The sequence below is a fragment of the Cetorhinus maximus genome, chromosome 28 (assembly GCF_964194155.1).
Source record: "Cetorhinus maximus chromosome 28, sCetMax3.hap1.1, whole genome shotgun sequence".
NCBI lineage: Eukaryota > Metazoa > Chordata > Chondrichthyes > Lamniformes > Cetorhinidae > Cetorhinus > Cetorhinus maximus.
Window position 1 is genome coordinate 7,166,770 of NC_135906.1, and position 22,038 is coordinate 7,188,807.

The 22,038-nt window shown below is 50.9% G+C and overlaps 1 protein-coding gene across 1 annotated transcript in view; it reads left to right on the forward strand.

Annotated features, from left to right (window-relative positions):
- The first annotated feature begins 12,060 nt into the window (after window positions 1–12,060).
- The window catches only part of LOC144668753 (uncharacterized), a 74,843-nt gene continuing 64,865 nt past the window's right edge, over window positions 12,061–22,038 (forward strand). The window contains exons 1-3 of the mRNA XM_078531084.1: window positions 12,061–12,151; window positions 13,722–13,841; window positions 16,698–16,916. Coding sequence (XP_078387210.1) covers window positions 12,061–12,151; window positions 13,722–13,841; window positions 16,698–16,916 — 430 coding nt within the window. The remainder of the gene's footprint in view (window positions 12,152–13,721; window positions 13,842–16,697; window positions 16,917–22,038) is intronic.

The following is a 22,038-nucleotide window of genomic DNA, read 5'->3' on the forward strand; positions in this document are numbered from 1 at the left end:
ACTTGATCGGCAGTGAGCTGATTGGATTTCCAACAAATCCCAATCATTATATTTTAAAGAGCCAAGTTTACAATGGGTCCCAGCTCTCTATCTGTTAACACTTACAGAAATGTGTATAGACTGGTCAGTAGTTTTAACCCCCACTGCTTGGGGAGTCAGTGTGAAGGGTCATTAATTGGGGGAGGTCCTTGTGGCACTGTTGTGTCCCTCACTCTGAGCCAGGATCTCCGGGTTTCACTCCCACCCTAGGATTTGACAGCATTGGAAGGTGTGTCCACAATGTGACCAGACAGGCTTATCCTCAAACAAAAACAGACAATGCTGGAAAAACTCAGCAGGTCTAACAGCACCTGTGGAGAGAGAAATAAAGAGTTAACGTCTCGAGTCCGTATGATTCTTCATCAGAGCGATGACTCTTCTTCATACGGACTCGAAACGTTAACTCCGTCTTTCTCTCCACAGATGCTGTCTGACCTGCTGAGTTTTTCCAGCATTTTCTGTTTTTGTTTCAGATTTCCAGCATCCGCGGCATTTTGCTTTTACCTTAGGTTGATTCTCAATCTGCACACTCCTTCCGATACGCCCACGGCAGGTGATAAGAGAGGGAGAGTTCCCTTGCCAGCCCGAACTGTGTGGTAGCTACAACACAGTGGTCTCCCCATGTTAAAAAGCTCCACTTGCAAGCTCTTGCCATGGGCTGCACTCTGCAGCAAGCATTCCCCTTGCTTCAAGGACCTACTAGAGAGGATTGAATGATCCAGCACCTCAGCTCCATGGCAAGTTCCCCCTCTCCTATCCAAGGGTGTAGAGGCCAGTTGTCCATTGCTGCTGATTCAGTGAGGTTAGAGAGTTCTTGGAGCGAGAATGCTTGATCACAAGGCATGGACTGCCCCCTGCAGGGGCAGGGTAGACAGTGGAATGAACAGTGCACCTGAATGCCAGGAGAACTCTCCGCAATCCTTCAGACAATGTAACTTTAGCAGCAAATTCGTGAACAGTTAATGAGACATGGGGAAATCAATGGTGGTCAGCATTAAACATTTTAAAAACTGCTCAAAGCAAATCACAGCAACAATTTATTAACGTTTTTGAGTGAGTTTCGATAAAGCAAATTCAGTCAATGTGGCGCTGAAGGGCTTTGAGAGAGCGTTTGGTTGGATGTCTTACAGGGTAAATTGTGACAAATGTCAGCCATATAAAAGATGTAGCAGCAGGGTTAGAGAGTTGGCTGTTCAATCAGAAATAAAGGGTTTTTCTTTCGAACCTTAAAAGTTGCAGATACAAGTTTGAAATGGGGCTGAGGTGCTGGATCATTCAGTCCTCTCCCGCAGGTCCTTGAAGCAAGGGGAATGCTTACCGCAGAGTTCAACCCATGGCAAGAGTTTGCAAGTGGAGCTTTTTAACATGGGGAGACAGTTGTGCTGCAGCTACCACACCGTTCGGGCTGGCAAGGGAACTCTCCCTCTCTTATCACCTGCTGTAGGCGTATCGGAAGGAGTGTACAGATTGAGAACCAACCTGTCTGCCCACATTATGAACACACCTTCCATGGCCACCAAGTCCTGGGGTGGGACTGAAACCCAGAGCTTCAGGCCCAGAGTGAGGGGGTATTTCTCAGGGCTGAGAGAGAGGGTCGCAATGGCACCCACAAGACCCCTCCCAATCATTCGATCCATCAATGTGGCGTTCTGCATTTCCTTTTCCTTTTGAACTAGCTGAGTGAGAATCAGTAAGCTGTTCACACTGAAAGGGAACTAGAAACCATAGGGTCCACCACTAAAACCAAGGGGAGACTTGTGACAGCATCTTATTTTCAGCAGAGTTGTAACATGAATGTTTGTGGTTGAGCAAAGGACTAGTGTATTATTTATTCTCCACTCTTGCTGCCAGTTGACAAGACTGTGCTCAACATTGCAAGGAAGACTGAGGGAAGGAAAGTAAAGTTGAATTTATATCACAGCACACTGAAATCTGGACGACCTGGACCAGTCAGAGCAGAATGTGAAGGCGTTATTGATTGCCCTTCCTCTCCATCATTGTAATATTATTATTAGTGTATCTTGTTGTCACCTACTCTGCTAGCACAGCACTGGGGAGGATAGTGTCCTCTCTCTCTTAGACTGCAACTCGTCCTGTGAAACGTTTACTGAGAAACAGGGTTAGACTGTCCGCTGGGATCATTTCCCCTTGAGGCCCCAAAGCCTCCCATCCCTCTCTCACACACACTTTAAACAACAGCAACTTTCATTTATATAGCACCTCTAGTAAAGTGGCAAAGTCCCAAAACACTTCACGGAGATGGCATCAGGCAACAAGAGTGTGGAACCAGAGAAGGGGACATTCGAACAGTCACCAAAGCTCCATCAAATGGCTGGGATTTATGCAGGATTTTAAAGCAGGAGATGGGGACAGTTACAGAGGCAAATCCAAGCGAGAAACCAGGAGAGTTGAAGTTACAGCCACCAACAGTGGGTCGAAGGATTTGGGATTACTCAAAAAATCAGAATAGAAAAAAAACTCATTCAAGGTGAGAGACTTCTGGGGCTGGAGGAGCAAGCACTCAGGGGATGGATAATTGAGTGGGGCTTGGTGAGGGACAGGATGGGAGGGCAGAATTTGCGATGAACTCAAGTTTATGAAGTGTGTGGAATGAGCGACCGGCTAAGAGAGCATTGGAATAATCGATCTGAATGCCAGAAGGCATGGTTTCAGGGGCAGGTGGGCTGAGGTAGCAGCAGAGGCCAGCGATGCTATGGAGGCAGACGTAGGCAGCTTTTGCGATGGGAATGAGATGGGGTCAGAAGCTGAACTGAAGCACGAACAGGACAGTGGATTGGAAGCAATTTAGCTCAGTCTGGGACAGTGGCCAGGGAGAGGAATGGAATCGGGGGCTTGGGAACAGAATTTCTGGCAGGAATCAAAGAAAATGACTTTGGACCAAACTGAAGGAAATTGCAGCTCATCCAGGATTTGATGCACGACAAGCAGGTGTGGTGGGTTAGGCAAGAGGGGCACTGGACAGGTAAAGGTGTCAGGAGCAGATATGTAGATAAAGTTCACTTCATGTTTCAGGATAATGGGAGGGATTTCCTGGCCACGCCCATCACCGGGATTGTCCAGTCCCACTGACAGTCAATGGACTATTGGCTGGGCCGCCAAAACTCCCGTGGCAGGTCCCGGCACAACCCAGCTAATATCGTTTGGAGATGAGGAAGATAAGGCGGCGAAGGATGTATCTTTGAGAGACCCCAGAGAGAATAGTACATGGGATGAAAGAGAAGCCATTGCTGGAGATGCTCTGGTTGCAATCAGGGTGGGAAGAATACACTCAACTGAGAGTAGTCCCACTGAGCTGGACAACAGAGGAAAGGTATTGGATCACACACACTCACACTCACACTCACACAACACTCATACAAAAACACACACAGACAAACAGAAAAACACACATAAATACACTCACACTCACACACACACACAAACAAAACACTCATACAAACAGACATTCAGAAACACACACATGCACATACACTCACACTCACACAAACATGCACACACAAAACACTCATACAAAAACACACACAGACACTCACAGAAACACACACATGCACATAAAAACACACCCATTCATACACACACATTAACACCACAGGTTTGATGTTAAACTCAATATGACTTGTTATCTTTCTCCCCAAAGTCCAGTGTAGATTTTCACTGGCAATTGAGCCCATAGCAATTGACTCCTATCCAGTTATGTCTTTATCTGGATTGTCACATTATTATGACAGACTGCGGCATTACACTAAGCAGCTCAGGGCACCAGTCACCACTGTGGACTGTTAATGTCTTTTCAATAACATTGTTAAGGTTTGTTCATCTCAATTACGTTGTTAGGGCTAACGGAAACAGGTAATGGGTATTCATTTTCTTTGAGCACATATAAAAAGGGGAGAGCTGGGACACTGGGTTGAGTGGGAGGAGACCTGTGAGACTGAACAAGTCAATAAACTCTCTCAATAATGAAAGCTTTGTGTCTTGGTTTCAGCTTCACCAACCAGCTTGGATCCTATGAACATGGGCCACTTTGTTCCTGGATCCTTTTTAAATTTGTTTTTTTGTCCTTCTGGCCCCGAGGTCATTTATGCTTCAACTTCACCCTTTTTACAAGTTAAAGTTGAAATTTTGGGGCTGTTTACTTAAACCCCATCCCTGACCTTGAGACCCAGCGCAACCTCGAGCAGTTTGGCTGCTCAGTTCCACGAGCTGGGAATGTGCTCTGTGATCCTTCAGTCTCAAACCCAGGCTCCTAGCTTATCCATATTTCAACTTCAATTACCTGCCTTTGCCCCACACCCTAACACCCTGATCTAACAAAAACCTATGGGAAACCAGTGTTATCGAATTAACCATTATTTCTTGTGATTTTCTATTCCGTTAAAGTCAATTGATGGGAATGGTGGGTGAGGTGTATAATGAGCCACCAAAACAATATCACCCACTTCACAAAATTGTTGAAAGTTAAATTTACACAGATTGTGCTTCTGTAATTGCAGCCTTGAAAGAAACATGAGAAATTACAAATTGAATAAAGATCATTTGGCCCAGTGAAACCTGATCCTTCCACATACCAGGACCAACCCACTGGGTCACTGGCCCTACTCAAACCACAACCCCCTGAGCTCCGTACCCCCTCTTGATCCCCCTAACTACCCCCTGAATCCCCCAACTAACCCCTGACCCCTGGCTCCCCTCCCAACCCAACCCGCCCCAACTAACCCCCGACCCAACTACCCACTCACCAACCTATCCAGCTCACCCACCTGACACCCTGCCCATTTAAAGGGGGGGGGTGTGTGTGTAAGGGTTCACGTGAGGAAAGAGAAGTGAGGACGCTGTGTGGAAAGTGAGAGAAGGTGTGAGGGCGATGGAGTGTGGCAAGGGAGAGGGAGGGTGTGAGAGGGAGAGAGTGAGGAGAGAGAGAGGGAGAGTTAAGATAATTGGAGTTTTGGAAGTGAAGGAAGGAGGGTGTGGGGACAGAGCGTGTGAAGAGAGAAAGGAAAATGTGTGTAGAGTTTCCAGCTGTCCCTTTCCCACCTGTATATCATGGCCCAGATCTTCTGGTCTCAGATCATTGGAGACCTGACGTATTCACTAAGATGCAGTTCGGGACCCTACAGAAACCCTGACATACCGACACTGTGGGAATTGCCTGGGGAGTTTGAACTTCTGATGGGAAATCTAACTCCTGGGTAACTATACAACTGACACCCCCAGCTACCACCGCCCCCCCCACCTCAACCCTCTAACTAAACCCCTGATCCCTGGCTTACCTCCTGGCCCTCTCCAAACCCTCCTTGATCCCGTCCACTACCCCCTGACTCACGGGCTAACCCCTGACCCCTGGCTCCCCCAACCCTCTAACTGCCCCCCCGAACCCCCAACTAGCCCCTGAGCCCCCAAACCCCTCCTCATCCCCCCAACTACCCCTGAACCCCGCCCCCCCCCGACTAACCCCTGACCCCGGCTCCCCTCTCCAACCTGACCTGACCCCCTGACCCAACTAATCCCCGACCCACCTACCCACTCACCAACCTCCTGCCATCCTCCCTGTCTGCCACCCTACCCAACCACCACCCTACCCAGCTGCCACCCTACCCACTTACTGACCTCACTCACCCTACCCACTTACACACTCGCCCATTTACCCTTTCACACACCCGTTCACTCAACTGCTCGCACACCCACTCACTAACACACTAAAAGCTGTTTAAACGTTCCGGAGCCTTTCAGTGTGTCGGTGAACACTCACCAGAGTACGGCAGCCAGTGCAGTAAGGAGGGGGCATGGCTAGTGTTCCCCACCGAAGATCCAGCGCGACAAGGAAACGTTTGATGGAAATCCGCTTCACCTTCCTGAAGAACCTGGAATCAGAATACCCGGCCAGGAAAGTGTCACAGTGCAGGATAGTGGGAGTGGGGTGGCAATCCGACAGTGACTGCCTCGCCTCAGAAGATTCGGGCCGAATCTCAATTTAACTTTACATCCTACATTATTCAATCTGATTAGCTGCTGCCTCGGGTATCACATTTCCACAGTGCCAGCAGCCCAGGGAAATGTTCCACAGAGGATTTGATCAATTCCGTCTGTACCTTTTCTCATTATATACAGGTCACTGAAGAACTTTTCTTCCAATGACCTGCTAATCCTAGGGTGGCTGGCTAAGTTTTGGTGTCTTGGTCCTGCACTGACCTATTGTACAGGCTCCCTGCAAACAGTCAACGATCTGAATCTCCTGGTCACCAGCAGACCAGTTACGCAGAACTGCTGTGTGGAAGGAATTGCAATATCTGGATGTACTGCAGGTAAATGATAGCTAGAGTCACCATACGCAGGTCGAAAATTGGAGGGTCTGATGGGTGGAGGGCGAGCGGAATAGAGTGTGTAAAGTGAGTGAGAAGAGGTACAGAGCATGACAAGTGAGAGGGGTGTATGTAAGGATTGGTGTGAGGAAGGAGAAGGAGTGTGTGGGGGCACTATGCGGAAAGCAGGAGAAGAGGCGTGGGGGATCGAGTGTGGCAAGGGAGGGTTGTGAGCGGGAGAGAGTGAGCAGAGTGCGAGAAGGAGAATTTAGAAAGGTGGAGTGTTGCAAGTGAAAGGAGGAAGGTGTGGGGACAGAGGGCACAAAGGGAGAAAGAAGGTGTGAGACGGAGAGAGTGAGGAAAATGAGGGAGGGAGAATTAAGAAGGATGGAGTGTTGAAAATGAAAGTAGGTGGGTGTGTGAGGGTCAGCCTGAGAAAAGATAGATGGACGGGGTGAGAGAGAGAGACAGAATGTGTGAAGAGAAAGGGAGGAGAGATGGAGTGTGTAAAGGGAGAGGGAGGGGGTGAGATAACAGCAGAACCCAGTGGAATGTCCAGGCCATTTTAAATGGATAATATCTGTCTACATAACACACCCAGGATTTCAAAAGTGACTTTCGGTGAATGTACATGAATCCTCTATCAGAAGAAATGCTTATCTCACTTACTGAGTGGACATTATGCATTCACGGGTTATTAAATGACAGGTTGTTGTTCCTGTGGTAAATCTTTAGGATTATCACTAAACGACTGTTCCATCAACGGCCTAAACAGGTTCAGATAGAAAAGTACTCTTAGGGTCAAACATGGAGATCAGAAAAGTTGGCACATTGCTCCCCGATGCAGTGAACTGAAAGATAACGGCTAAAAATACCCAAGCTGACAGGATCTGAGAGTGTGGTGATTGTGAGAAAGGCATTCAATTCACAGAGCTCTCAGTTTGTTCACCGTGTGGTCACTGTTAGGCTTTAAAGTGTTTTGCAACTCTCCACGAGGACAGCTGCTTCAGCTCTGGGGGGTGCTCAGTGCTGGTCAGTGTGAATGTGGATATCAGGTTAGGACATCTTCAGGCTCTGGGACCCTGTGTTATCGAAATGTCTGCCAACGGACCGAGTCACTTCACATCGGAAACCGGCAGCTCGGGTGAGCTTTTGTGCTGCTTGACTGTGAGACCAAAATAGGACAACGAAAAGGTGGGGGGGAGGAAAGGACTGACAAAAGAAAGGAGCTGTGACCCTGAAGAGGAGACAGGCCAGTTACCTTACAGTTAACCTGCTGAAGATACAAGGCACCCACTAGCAAACATCTCCAGATGCCGGAAATAATGCTGGGCAGTTGGAACAAGCTGTGTAAATGTGAAAGGTTTACTCTCCCTTTGTCCTGAGAAAGTCTGAACTCAGGTAATTCTGGCTCGCTCCACAGGGAGAGATCCACGGAGTGTCAGAAACAGCTCCATACCCTGACGTAGAAATACTTCAGCCCACAGTTCCTAGCCAGTCACATCTTTTTTGTATGGCCGTAACACAGCTCTGGTGGAGCTTGTCCTGCAGAGGTGTCTGTCCGTTCCACTGTCCCATATGAACCACTATCATTACAGTCAATTCAAAGTGCTCTCTGCGGAGAGAGGCCCAGCGTTCTGGCAAAAGGGTCACAGGCCTGAAACGTTAACCCTGTTTCTCTCTACGCAGATGCTGACAGACTGGCTGGGTACTCGCGCCCTTTCTATTTTTACTTCCAGCATCTTATCTTGCTTCAGTTAAATGTGTTTTCTGTTATTTTTGCACCTGAGGAGAGACGGCGCTAAAGGTCCTGAAGACACATTGTGAGCTGCGGTACTGCTCCCTCTTCCTGCCTGTCTGTTTGTGTTGGCATCGCACTATCAGACATTCTGGCTGTAAAGCTGCAGTTCCGTTGATCTTGAACCCAATGACAGGAGTGACCCCCAGATACAGAGGCCTGAATTTTCGCACAGGTGGAGAGGCTTTCTGCCTGAGCAAAAATGGTGGCAGAAGTCTGAATCTGGAAGTCCCAGCCCTGAATCCAGCCCCCGCCATTTTTGCCAGGAGGGAATGGAAGCAGGCGGCAGCTGCCCATATAAATCAGTATCTGCCACCATTCGCGTGATTTTGGTAGGAGTAGGTCTAAACCTTGTGGATTCATTTGGATAGCTAGGGTACCCTTTTGGAGAGGTAAGGTGCCCCTTTGGATATGGCCCTGGGACACCTTTGGGAGAGGTAAGGTACCCTTTGGCTGTGATAAAGTCAAATACCCTTTGAGACTGCTAAAAACAGACACAGTTGTGCGTAAAAATTGCATAAACTCATTAGAACTGTCAAAGCTGTCCAAGAACTGTCAGAGTTGTCAAAGATCTGTCAAAACTCATTGGAATTGTCAAAGTTGTCAAGGGATTTAACTGCTGGGCTTTACATTTTTAAAAACATGTGGATTTTTTTTACAAAACTCAGTGCTTAATATTGCACTCTGGGCATGATTTTCCAGCCTCGCTCACGGCCGGGATCATCCGGACCCGCCAAAGGCCAACTGACTTTTGGCTGGGTCACTGAATCTCCTGCAGTGGGTCCCACTATGGCAGAGTCAGAAAATCCGGGCCTCTGTCTGTTGACATAAGGCTGAGGTTTATCATTATGGGGAGTTATGCTTCATTATTGACTTTACAACCTAACATCATCACAGTGGGGTGCCTGGTAAACGAGTAGTTTGATTGACAGCTCCAAGTGGTTATGGAATAGAGATGTTTGTTTTCATAAGTGATTAATTGAAGGAATTTCAATGTATTGAATGGATTTTTATCTTTGCAGTTGTTTTTTAACTAGTGATATCACCAATAGAGACATAACTTTATTTCATGTCAACATGAGGTTTGACCAAGGTGGATATTAAGTGAGTTGGCATGGAGGGGGTTAGGGCAATGGGTGGTGGTTGGTGGACATGGGTTGACTTGAGTTGGCACTAAGTTGGCTTAGGGGGCAATAAAGGGCCATGGGGATGAGTGGGGACATGGGCCGGTATTGGGGGCATGCGGGGACATAGGGGGTGGGTAGAGGGTCAGTGAGTGGCATAGGGGGTGTGAGGGTGGGTTGGTGGTCATGAGGTTGCATGGGGGACATAGGGAATGTGTGTGGGGGGTGAGCGGGTGTGAGGGTTGACGGCTGGAGGGATGTTTTATGTTTTATTCATTTTCTTAATAGTCCACAATCGGCAGCCTCCACACTCATTCCTGGTGGGCGCACTTCTAATCCAGGTTTCCCCCCATCCCCGCCACCAACCCCCCCCCTTCCTGCCCCCCCCGTATCCCCTCACTCCAGGCCTCTTTCTCCGAGGTCAGTCTCACGGAGTCGGGAAACATCCTGACTCTGTGCACCCGACCCGGGAGCGAAAATCCGGACCTGAGAACGAGAAACGTCTGATCGAACCCCAAAATGTGACAGGTCCTTTTTGTTCCACTGAGATTCCCAAAAGGATTTGTGATAAAATTATTAACCAGAGGGTCTGTTTGAAACAAGAATGACTGAACAGTCTCCTCAACCCCTTCACTTCTGATACTTCTCATTTATTTGCATCACTTAAAATTCAAACCAATTGTCTGAAACCCGTTGCTCTCTGTCCCCAGGAGTTTAATTCAATACATGGGGCTGGATTTAATGGTTTTTGGCAGGTGTGGGAGGCTGGACAGGAATTGAATGGCCCACCCACCCCAACATCCCAGCCCCGCATCCCACCCACCCCCACATCCCACCCACCCCCACATCCCACCCACCCCCACATCCCACCCACCCCCACATCCCACCCACCCCCACATCCCACCCCCACATCCCACCCACCCCCACATCCCACCCCTGCATCCTACCCACCCCCACATCCAAGCCCCGCATCCCCCGCACCCCCCACATCCCACCCACCCCCACATCCCACCCCCGCATCCCGCCCTCACATCCCGCATCCCACCCACCCCTGCATCCCGCCCCCCACATCCCGCATCCCACCCACCCCTGCATCCCGCCCCCCACATCCCGCATCCCACTGCCCCCCTTCATCCCACCCACCCCCGCATCCCACCCACGCCCACATCCCTCCCATCCCGACCCCCCACCCTTGCATCCCACCCACCCCCGCACCCCCCGCACCCCCCACACCCCCACATCCCCCCCCCACCCCCGCATCCCACCCACCCCCGTATTCCACCCTCGTATTCCACACCCACATCCCGCCCACCCCCACATCCCTCCCATCCCCTGACCCCCCACCCCTGCATCCCACCCACCCCGCACCCCGCCCACCTCCCCTTCCCCTTCCCCCCCAAGCCCCCACACCTCCCACAGCCCCACGTCCCGCCCACCCCCGCATCCCGCCCACCCTGCCAAGCCCGCGTCCCACCCACCCCCCCCCCCCACATCCCGCCCACCCCCCCCACATCCCTCCCAGCCCCCTTACCCTCACTCCCGCCCACCCCTCCACCCCCGCACCCAGCCCTCCCCACTTCCCCCCCTCCACCCCCGCATCCCACCCACCCCCACATCCCGCCGCCTCAGCTTGGCAAATCAAGCTTCGGATGGCCTATTAGCAGCCGCCTTGCGACTAGATGACCAATAGGAGGGCTCCGTGCCCAATTGGGAGTCCAGGCCGGGGCGTCATTTGGCAGAAGGGTTAAGCCGTGAACAGGAAGTCAGCCGCGGTTAGAAATTTACAGGCCCCCTTGCTCTCTATGTCCGTCTTTGCTCCCTTTAAACAACTTAATAAACGATGTCAAAAAAGCGTCCTTCCCCAGCAGAATCTGCATTTAGCTATGGTCCCAGTGGCCCTTCCTCCCATCCTTGTCGCCATAGCTGCTTTAAAGCATTCCCAAACTTTTCCCTGTCCGATGCCTGAAAAGTGCAGCCGGTGTTGAAAGGCTCCGTACAATTGGCTCTTTAACAAGTTCACCAGCCGGTTAACTGGTGATTTTAAAATGGTCAGCAGGCTTCCGATTTACGGCCTGCCTGATTTGTGATCATGAGCTCCGGCCCTCAGGGCCGAATTTAGCCCTTTAGCTGGTTGGGGGCGGTCAGGAAGCTGCCCCCTGCCCGCGATGGAGGCCAGAAGCGATTTCACGATGGGCGGGTCAATTGGGGCAAAGAGGGTGAGCGGGGCGAGTGTGAATTTCACTCATGGGCACGAGTGCACACTTGAGAATCTCCCTGAGGCACAGAGCTGCCTCAGGGGGATGGAGAGTCTTTGTAAAAAATCATAAAGATTTTAAAAAATCTTATAAATTGAGAAATTTTATTTTATTTTTATTGGCTTTTGGAAACCTCACCCCGCCCGTGGATGAGGTTTCCAAAAAAGCCCTTTTTGCCAGCCCGCCAACCGTACAGTTGGACGGGCAGTGATACATCTGAGTTAATTGATCCCCCAATGGCCTTAAAAGGCCTTTTAATTGTCAGCGGGCGCTCTGTCGATTCCCGTGCGTGCCCGTCAACCGAACTATCGCACGACTGCGCGTTGACATTGGGATGCTCGTCTGACATAACGCGCGTCATTTCACGCTCGAGCGGGTCAGGCACGCGCCTGCTCTCTGAGGTGTAAATCCTGCCCTTAGTGTCTGCAAACTGAAAGGATGATAAGGCAGAGGAAACTATCAAACGCCTTCACTGACTCTCACACCCTCTCTTTCCAAGGTAGAACATCCATCGGGCAGCGATCATGGAGCTGGATGTCATCGGTGACAAGGATCAGAAAGCCCGTTCTGAAGAGCAAAGAGAGGAAGAAAGGGAAAGGAGGGACAGCAAGACAGGTACATGGCTCCACACACAGCCCCTGGAACTGGATCCCAGTCAGTTCAAAATCCATCGCTAAATAATTGACACTTGAATGCAAACCTTCAGATCAATTAACATCAGGAAACAGGTCATTTTCCAGCTGGTTAGAAAACATTCCTGCCAGGCCCTGCCTCATGTCTTTTCCCAAAGATTACACTGCGCAGTTAAACTGTGAAATAAAGTAGTGGGGTCACAAAATACGCTGCCCCACACCCACTCTCCCCCACAACCCCATCCATATCCCCCCCATATCCTCCCCCCAGGCCATCCCTTTAACTGATGGTGTTAACAATAGACAGGGAGATCAGGTATTGGGCTCAGAAACCCCTCTGAACACAATGTGTTGGGTCTTGCAAAAGGTCGTCATTTTATTTTGACTCCATTTTAGATCCATGACAATGTTTGCTTTTGAACTCAAACAATGGGCAATGAGGGGGGAGGATGGTGGGTGGAAGTCGGTGGATGGAGGACAAAGGGCGGAGGTCAGTGGGTGGAGGCCAGAGGGCGAAGGTCATTGAGCAGAGGACAGGTGGCAAATTAAAATCACCCCCAAGCCCCCTGAGATTGCACAAAGACCTAAGACTTGTGCATGACGTGGAATCATAGAGTGGTTGGAGCACAAAAGGAGGCCATTTAGCCCATTGTGTCTGTGCTAGCTCTCTGCAAGGACAATGCAGCTAGTGCCACACCCCTGACTGCACCCTGTGCCCTGAAAATGCTTCCTCTTCGAATAAAGATACATGTCTCTTTTGAAAGCTATGAGAGGCTTGGCATGTGCTGCTGCGGGGCACCAGGGACAACCCTCTTGATACCTTACCCAAGCTTGGGCACTGAGTGTTTGATGTGACATTTGCCTGAGGGAGTCTGGTTCTGTTGTCATAGAGAAGCCTTATCAGATCCATAGAACCATAGAAAAGTTACAACACAGAAGGAGGCCATTCGGCCCATCTTGTCCATGGCAGCCCGAGGAGAAGTCACCAGGCCGTGATCAGGAGACAAATCTTGGTCGGTTCCTGTCCTGTCCAGCGAGGAGAATCGGAGGGAAATTTTGACAACTTTAGAAGTCTCCAAACAGCCAGGGATCCAGTCTGCCATATTCCTAGCATGAGTGGCTCAGTACCGGGCCAAGGGGCATTGGTTTGACAATTTATTGTTGGCGATATAGGTTACGCAAAACATAACACTCACCATCCCTCCTCGGAAATATATCGCCATTCCTTCACTGTCGCTGGGTCAAAATCCTGGAACTCCCTCCCTAACAGCACTGAGGGTGTATCTACACCACATGGACTGCAGCGGTTCAAGAAGGCAGCTCACCCACCGCCTTCTCAAAGGGCAATTAGGGATGGGCAATAAATGCTGGCTCAGCCAGCGATGCCCACATCCCATGAATGAACGCATTTCTAAAAACTGCAACATCATCAGAATGAAAATGACACACAGCTCAGATCTCTCCAGATGTCCAAAATGTTTCTGAAAGGTATTTTCATGAGCTTTAGCCCCCTTATAATCTCAGCATTGCTCATTTTCATTCTCAATTTGTAGAACCTGCTGACCAACCTTCAGCACATGTCCGAGGAAAACATTTGCTTCTGATTGTCTACCTTATCCTGTGTCTCTCCATCTTGATCTCATCAGGGATTCTCATCGCTGGAGTCATGCTCTGTAAGTTTTGTGGAATTTAATATTGGAAACTTGCGATGGCCCAGGTTTTCTGGAGGGGGGGCATGCCCCACGAGTTAGAACTTTCTCCCGCGCCCTTCAGCTCAAAATTATTTTGCCCCGTGATTTGCTGGAACTGCCAGCCGATATTGAGATAGTGAGAGGTTCGGAAGCTCAGGGATTTGAGTGAACCATGGAGCCAACTATCCATCCCTTTAGCTAATGAGGCATCAGGATTGAAAAAGGAACCAGGTGCAGAAGTTTTCACATGGCTTGAGCGTGAAATGGCGCGCGCTGACTCCGGCCGGGCGCGCTGAGGTCAGCGCACGGTCACGGGATTGTTCAGTCAGCGGGCACACGCAAGAACTGGCAGCACGCCCACCAACAATTAGATGTCCTGTTAAGGCCATTAGATGAATTAACATAAAATTTTCACTGCCCGTCCAACCTATTGGTTGGCGAAAAGGCCAAGCGGCCTTTGCACTTTTTTGCAACCCTCATCCACGGGCGAGGTGAGGTTTCCAAAAGCAGATAAAAATAAAATAAAAGTATTAAAATTGAATTAATAACATGCCCCTGCTCATGTGACTCTGTCACACGAGGGGACATGTTTTATTACATTTTTATTTGCGTTATTTTCTTTTTTTTAACTACGCTTCATCTCTGAAGTGTTCACTCGCCCGCATGTGCCCAGTGTGCGCTTGGCCCACTCACCCTCCTCTCCCCCGCCACACAGGTAGCGCTCAGCACTGCCGCTCGCGTTTCACGCTGGGCAGGGGTCGGCTTCCCATCTGCCCCCACCCGTCACACCCACCCCCTGCCAGTCTCACCCACCCCCGCCAGTCTCACCCACCCCCCGCCAGTCTCACCCACCCCCCGCCAGTCTCACCCACCCCCCCGCCAGTCTCACCCACCCCCCGCCAGTCTCACCCACCCCCCCGCCAGTCTCACCCACCCCCCCGCCAGTCTCACCCACCCTCTGCCAGTCTCACCCACCCTCTGCCAGTCTCACCCACCCTCTGCCAGTCTCACCCACCCCCGCCAGTCTCACCCACCCCCGCCAGTCTCACCCACCCCCGCCAGTCTCACCCACCCCCCGCCAGTCTCACCCACCCCCTGCCAGTCTCAAGTCACACCCACCCCCTGCCAGTCACATCCATCCCCTGCCAGTCACATCCATCCCCTGCCAGTCACATCCATCCCCTGCCAGTCTCACCCACCCCCGCCAGTCTCACCCACCCCCGCCCACCAAGGGCAAAGTTCTGGCCTAGAAGTGACTGAGAAGGTGGGTGAATGAGAGTCGAATCAAGAGGAAAGATATAAAAACAGAAAATGTCGGAAAGAAAGACTGGGTTAAGAGAGAGAAAAAATGAGACAAGAAGGATAAGTAAGAAAAACATTGTTTAAAATGATTTACACTGTTAAATACCAGCCCTCACTGCCTGTGGTGTGATTAATGCGTATTTTAATGCACCAATACAATAATTTCTGAATACAGGAGGTGAGGGTGATGGTGAACTGTTTTTGCAATGCTAATGGTGAGTGATACAAGCCATTGATCAGCTCGTGGTGATTTGTGATTCACCAGGTATCTCTCCCTCACCACTAGTTGCTGGGCCATTGACGTGTTAGTCTTGGCGAGCGCCATTATATTGGAGCTGTTATTGTGATTTTCACCCCTTTGGAAGTCAGCAGAGAGAGAAGACAGAGTCTTCCTGGGAGCTTAACAGTGAATTTGATGAGAACGCTATGGGCACCGTATGCTCAAGCCCAGCTCTTCACTGAGTTTTAGCACAGGAGTCAGAACCACTCAGACTCTCCTGAAATCTTGCACCTCAACAAGGGCATAAGTACCGAGTGATATCAGCACAATGTTTCAAGGAAACTGGGAAGCGACTCTCGATTGTTTTCACAGTATGACTGAGTTTCCTTGACCTTTTACACAGATACAGTGAAACCCTCCAATGCACATTAACACAGTCCCACACCCATGCAAAAGACCAGAGGAAGCACGTTTCCTGCGGTAAGCAGTTCTTAATGGGTGAATGGGTGAGGGGGCGATGGCTTAATGGTATCTAGAGGGCCCTGACTAATGCTCCGGATACACAAACTCAAATCCCACCATGGCGGCTGGTGGAATTGAATTCAATTAATAAATAAATTGAACTAAAAGTTACTCTCAGTAGTGGTGACCATGAAACTATGGGGTTGTCATGTAAAACCCGTCTAGTTCACTAGTGCCCTCTGGGGAAGGAAATCTGTCATCCCGACTCAGTCTCGCCTACATGTGACTCCAGACCCACACTTTTGACCCTGATATTGCCCACCAAGCCGCTACAGAAACATCAGAAGAGGAATAAAAACAGGCAGATCGCCCAGCAGCGAGCTAGGCACTGGAAACAACAAATGCCCAGTCCAGCCCAGCCAACCCTGCAAAGTCCTCCTTACTAACACCTGGGGCCTTATACCAAAGTTGGGAGAGCTGCCCCACAAGCAACAGCCTGACATCGTCATACTCATGGAATCGTACCTTACAAACCCCCAGGTACCACCATCACCCTCCCCGGGTATGTCCTGTCCTGATGGCAGGGCAGACTCACCAAAGGCGGGGGCACAGTGGTGTACAATCGGGAGGGGGTTGCCCTGGAAGTCCTCAACATTGGCCGGAACCATCCACTCCCGTTGGTAGGGGGCGTCATGGTGGGCAGTTGTGTGGTGGGGGGGAGAATTCGGCAGGAGGGGCAGAAATCGGTTTCGCGCCATTGTGAACTCTCAGCGGGGTGATCGGATGATGGCTGCCGTGGATGATCACCAATCCCACCGGAGGCCACCGATATCCCAATTTGAATCCCTGAACAGCTCCCCCCCCCAAACCGTTACACCAGCAGGAAAACACGCCAGCCCAGAACAGGCCTGGACAGGCCGGGGCTTATCTTCAAGGCCTTGCTCAGATCGCGGACATCCAAGCAGCAGAAGGCCCTGGAGCCCTACAGCTCCCGGGACCCTGGAGGAACACGCGCATCGCTTCCTGGGTGGATTCGTACGCTCATGGGTCCACCGTGAAGCAGCACTCGGATGGTTGGCGGGGGGGTGGGGGTTCTCCAAACAGCAGCTTCAACTTTGCTGGGGCTTCAGGACTCCTCAGAGTTCACCATGGGCTGCTACAGCCGGTTGGTGAAGGGGGGAGGAAGGGGGTAAGGAAGGTCTAGGTGTGAGTGGGAGATGAAGGTGTACGAGGCGGGTGGCGTTTGAGGTTGGAAGCGGAGGTGAAGGTGTCGAGGTGGCTGAGGATAGAAGGGGGGGTGGGGTGAAGGTGCCGGGGAGGGTGAGGTTGGGGAGGGGGGGTGGGGTGAAGGTGCCGGGGAGGGTGAGGTTGGGGAGGGGGGGTGGGGTGAAGGTGCCGGGGAGGGTGAGGTTGGGGAAGGGGGGAGGTGAAGGTGATGTGGGATTGAGGTTGGGAGGGGGAAGGAGGGTTTCTGGGGGAGGAGGGAGTACAGGGGAGGAGGGTGGGGGAGGTAGGTGTAAGGTGAGAGGAAGATGTAAGGGAGGGAGATTGGAGAGGGGAAAGAGGGAGTTCGGAAGAGGGAAAGTGTCCGGTTGGGTTGGGAGGAGGGAGTTTGGAGAGGAGAAAGACACAGGGAGAGGAAGGATTATGAGGAAGTAGGGACGGAGGAAGGAGTAAGAGTGGAGGAAGTTGTTGGGGGGGAGTGGGATGTCCAGGTGAATGTGCAAGGGAGGGGTCTGTGGAGTCAATGACTGCCTCCTGGGGAGCGATCTCAGGCTGGGTTTGGTAGGAGGGAATAGTGAGTGCCAGAGGGGGCAGAGGGAGCTGGTAGGGTGGAAGGGTGAGGGTGTGTCAGTACCAGTAGAAGGGGCAGCGAGGTTGGTTGGTGGGGACACGGAGGCAAACACGGAGCTTGTGGGTGGGAAGGACAAGGTCGCGGAGGTCAATGCGGATGGGAGCGGGATTTTCAGGGAGGTAGGGAATGTGCTCGTTCACCTCGACATTCCTGAAGGAGAAGGGTTCGGGATGTAGGGTAACGGTGAGGAGGTGGAAGGTGATGCTGGGGGTGGGTGGACTGTGATGGGGAAAGGACATGGGTGACTGAGGGAGGGGGAAAGACAGGGGAGCCGATCAGAAACTTTACTACGAATGTTTCGCCCAAATCGAAAGTGAGCGGAGCCTCGTGTTGGACAGGTACAGGTGCAGCATGGGAGTGCGGTCAGTGGGTGGGCGGAGATATGGGTCAGCTCAGGTGGACAAGTGAAAGGGAACCCCAGCGGGCAGTATTGAAAATGCTCAGGACAGTGAGGTGAGTGTGATGGAGGAATGATCCGTGTGCGTGGGAGACAGTGTTTGCTCGAGGCTCCGAAAGGCCCTGCCACACACACACTTCTCCTCCCAAATCACTCGTGGGCCAGCTTCATGCAGCTGAACTGCTAGTGGGGTAATTCAGGGGAGAACTTGCGAAGCCTGTAAATGAAGCTGAGAAACAACATTACACATTATTAATTATGTGAATATATTTTCAGATTGTAAAGTGACAAAATGTGTTCACCTGTGCAGCCATTAATGATCATAATTTCTTAACTTTTCTAGACCAACCACTTCTTCTAGGTGCTGCCCTGACATCTGCAGCAGTGTTGGACACAGCCTGTGCTCCTGTGCTGTGTGCTGTGCCCTTTGCCGTGTGTCCTCTGGAGACCTGAGGCCTTGAGGGCCCTGCCTTGCTTTGCGCTGTCCTCCTGTGGGCCAGCTGCTCCCTCTGCAGGCACGGTCCACGACCTCACTAGTCAGCACGATGGCACACTCCTCAAAGTGAGTGAGGGGCCTAATGTGGGCCAGTCCACCTTCCGGTGGAGTCTGTAATCTTTCCCTGCTGTTGTGATCCAGCTTCTCCTGCACGAAAACAGGTGGAGAGAGTGTGAGCAGGACACATGTCATGCAGATGATAAGGAGGTGTGGAATGTTTGTGTGGTGAGTGGAGCCATGGACAGGATGAAGACAGAAGCTCCAGAGGATATGAGCCTGATGGAGATGTGAGGGTGTGTGTGAGAGTTAGTGGTGTTGTCCCTTGAGGTGTGAGATCCTTGTGGATGTGTGATGGGTTTGTGAGTGTGTGTGAGCTGAGAGCGATGAGGTGGTTGACTTACCCTGACGGAACAGATGAGAACATTCATCCCCTTCTTGCCCTGGATGGCTGACCTCCTCTGCGCTCCGGTGGCACTGACTGCCGCTGCCACCGCCCCCCCAGGCCTGATTGGTGACTCTGGTGGACCTCCTGCGGCCAGACCGCGGGTGGAGGAGCTCTTGGCAGCATTCCACTGTGCCCAGCAGGCGCCCCAGAGAGAGAGGGCTGCCCCATCTTTACTTTCAGGGCCATCTGTCACCTGGAGCGTTCCTGGTTGTAGACATGAAGTAGGCTGCACCCTGGTGTTCTTTAAATATGGCACCCGGAGTGAGAAGGGGTTAAGGTTATGGTGTGGTGGGAAAATCTGAGCCTGCCCATCAGCAATCTGACGTGTTCACCGTGAATGCATTGGTAAAGAGGTGGGAAGCGGGCGATACAGCACAAAAACCTGGCATTGTGGTAGTTGGGTAAAACGTTGTTTTTCATGTCCCCTACCGCACTTAGCGCAATCCTGGGATGATTCCACCCATTGGCTCCATGAAGTCTCACAACAGCAGGGCAGACATGGATAAGGAAACCTCCTGCTGATTACCACATGCCAACTTTAATGCCCATCGCTAAGAGGTGCTTAGTAGCACCACTGCTGGCCAAGTCCTGAAGGACATATCTACCAGGCTGGGCCTGAGGCAGCTGGTGAGGGAACCAGCAAGAGGTAAAAACCTGCTAGACCTCACCCACATCAATCCACCTGGCCCAGACGCATCTGTCCATGACAATATTGGTAGGGCTGATCACTGCCCAATCCCTGTAAAGACAAAGTCCCCCCTCCACACTGAGGATACCTCCCATCATGTTGTGTGGCACTATCACCATAAGTGAGAGATTCAGAACAGATCTAGCAACTCAAAACCAGGCGCTGTGGGAGCAGAATTATACTCAACCACAATCTGTAACCTCATGGCCCGGCATATCCCCCACTCTATGTGACCATCAAGCTGGGGATCAACCCTATTTCAATGAGGGTTATTGGAGAATATGTCAGGAGCAGTACCAGGTTGCCCTAAAAATAAAGTGTCAACCTGATGACTTTACAAACACAGGACTGCAGACATGTTAAACAATGGAAGCAGCATGCGTTAGGCCAAGTTAAGAGATCACACAACCTACAGATCAGATCTAAGCTCTGCAGTCCTGCCACCTCCAGTTGTGAATGGTGATGGGCAATTAAACAACTCACTGGAGGAGGAGGCTTCACGAATATCCTCGTCCTCAATGATGGGGGAGCCCAGCACATCAGTGCAATAGTTCAGTCTGAAGCATTTGCAACAATCTTCAGCCAGAAGTGTCAGTGGATCTTGTCCTCCTCCGGAGGTCCGCAGTATCACAGATGCCAGTCTTCAGCCAATGGATTCACTCCACACGCTATCAAGATACCGCTGAAGCCACTGGATACTGCAAAGGCTGTGGGCCCTGACAATATTCCAGCAATAGTACTGAAGACTTGTGCTCCAGAACTTGCCGTGCCTCTAGCCAAGCTGTTTCAGTACAGCTCAACACTGGCATCTACCTGGCAATGTGGAAAATTGCCCAGGTATGTCCTGTACACAAAAAGCAGGATAAATCCAACCCGGCCAATTGCTACCCGATCAGTCTACTTCTGATGGAAGGGGTCATCAACAGAACCATCAAGCTGCACTTATTCGGCAATAACCTGATCGCTGACACTCAGTTTGGGTTCCGCAAGGACCACTTAGCTCCTGACCTCATTACACTTGGGTCCAAATAGGGATAAAAAAACTGAATTCCAGAGGTGAAGTGAGAATGGCTGCCCTTGACATCATTTGACTGAGTGTGGCATTAAGGAGCCCTAGTAAAATTGAAGACAATGGACATCGGGGGAAAACTCTCCACTGGTTGGATCATACCAAGCCTAGAGGGAAATGTTTGTTGGAGGTCAATCACCTCTGCTCCAGGACATCACTGCAGGAGTTCCTCAGGGTAGTGTCCTCGGCCCAACCATTTTCAGTTGCTTCATCAATGACCTTCCTTCCATTATAAGGTCAGAAGTGGGGTGTATGTTGATGATTGCACAATGTTCAACATTCGCAACTCTTCAGATACTGAAGCAGTCCATGCCCAAATGCAGCAAGACCTGGACAATATCCAAGCTTGGGCTGACAAGTGGCAAGTAACATTTGCGCTACACAAGTGCCAGGCAATGACCATCTCCAACCAGAGAGATCTAACCATCTCCTCTTGACATTCAATGGCATTACCATCAATGAATCCCCACGATCAACATCCTGGGGGTTATCATGGACCAGAAACTGAACTAGACTAGCCATATAAAGATTGTGGCTGCAAGAGATATCAGAGGCTGGGAATACTGTGGGGAGTAACTCATCTCTTGAGTCCCCCAAAACGGTCTATCATCAACAAATCATGGGTGAGGAACATTAGGAATACTCTGCGCTTGCCTGGATGAGTGCAGCTTCAACAACACTCAAGAAGCTCAACACCATCCAGGACAAAGCAGTCTGCTTGATTGGCACCACATCCACCATCTTAAACATTTATTCCCTCCACCACCAGTGCACAGTAGCAGCAGTGTGTCCCATCTAGAAAATGCACTGCAGCAACTCACCAAGACTCCTTTGGCAGCACCTTCCAAACCTGTGACCTCTATCACCTAGAAGGGCAAGGGCAGCAGATGCATTGGAACACCACAACCTGGTAGTTCCCTCCAAGCCACAAAACATCATGACTTCCGGATATATTGTTGTTCCATCACTGTCGCTGGGTCAAAATCCTGGGAATCCCTTCTTAACAGCATTCTGGGTGTACCTACAACTCATGGGCTGCAGTGTTTCAAGAAGGCAGCTCACCACCACCTTCTCAAGGACAACCAGGGATGGGCAATAAATGCTGGCCCAGCCAGCGATATCCAGATCCCACAAATGAATTGTCAAGGACAGAATTTATGTGTTTTCTTGCTTCCCATGATCAACATGTTTTTACGTGTGAGGTGTATGTATTGTCTTACCCTCAGATTGGTTGTCTCAATATAA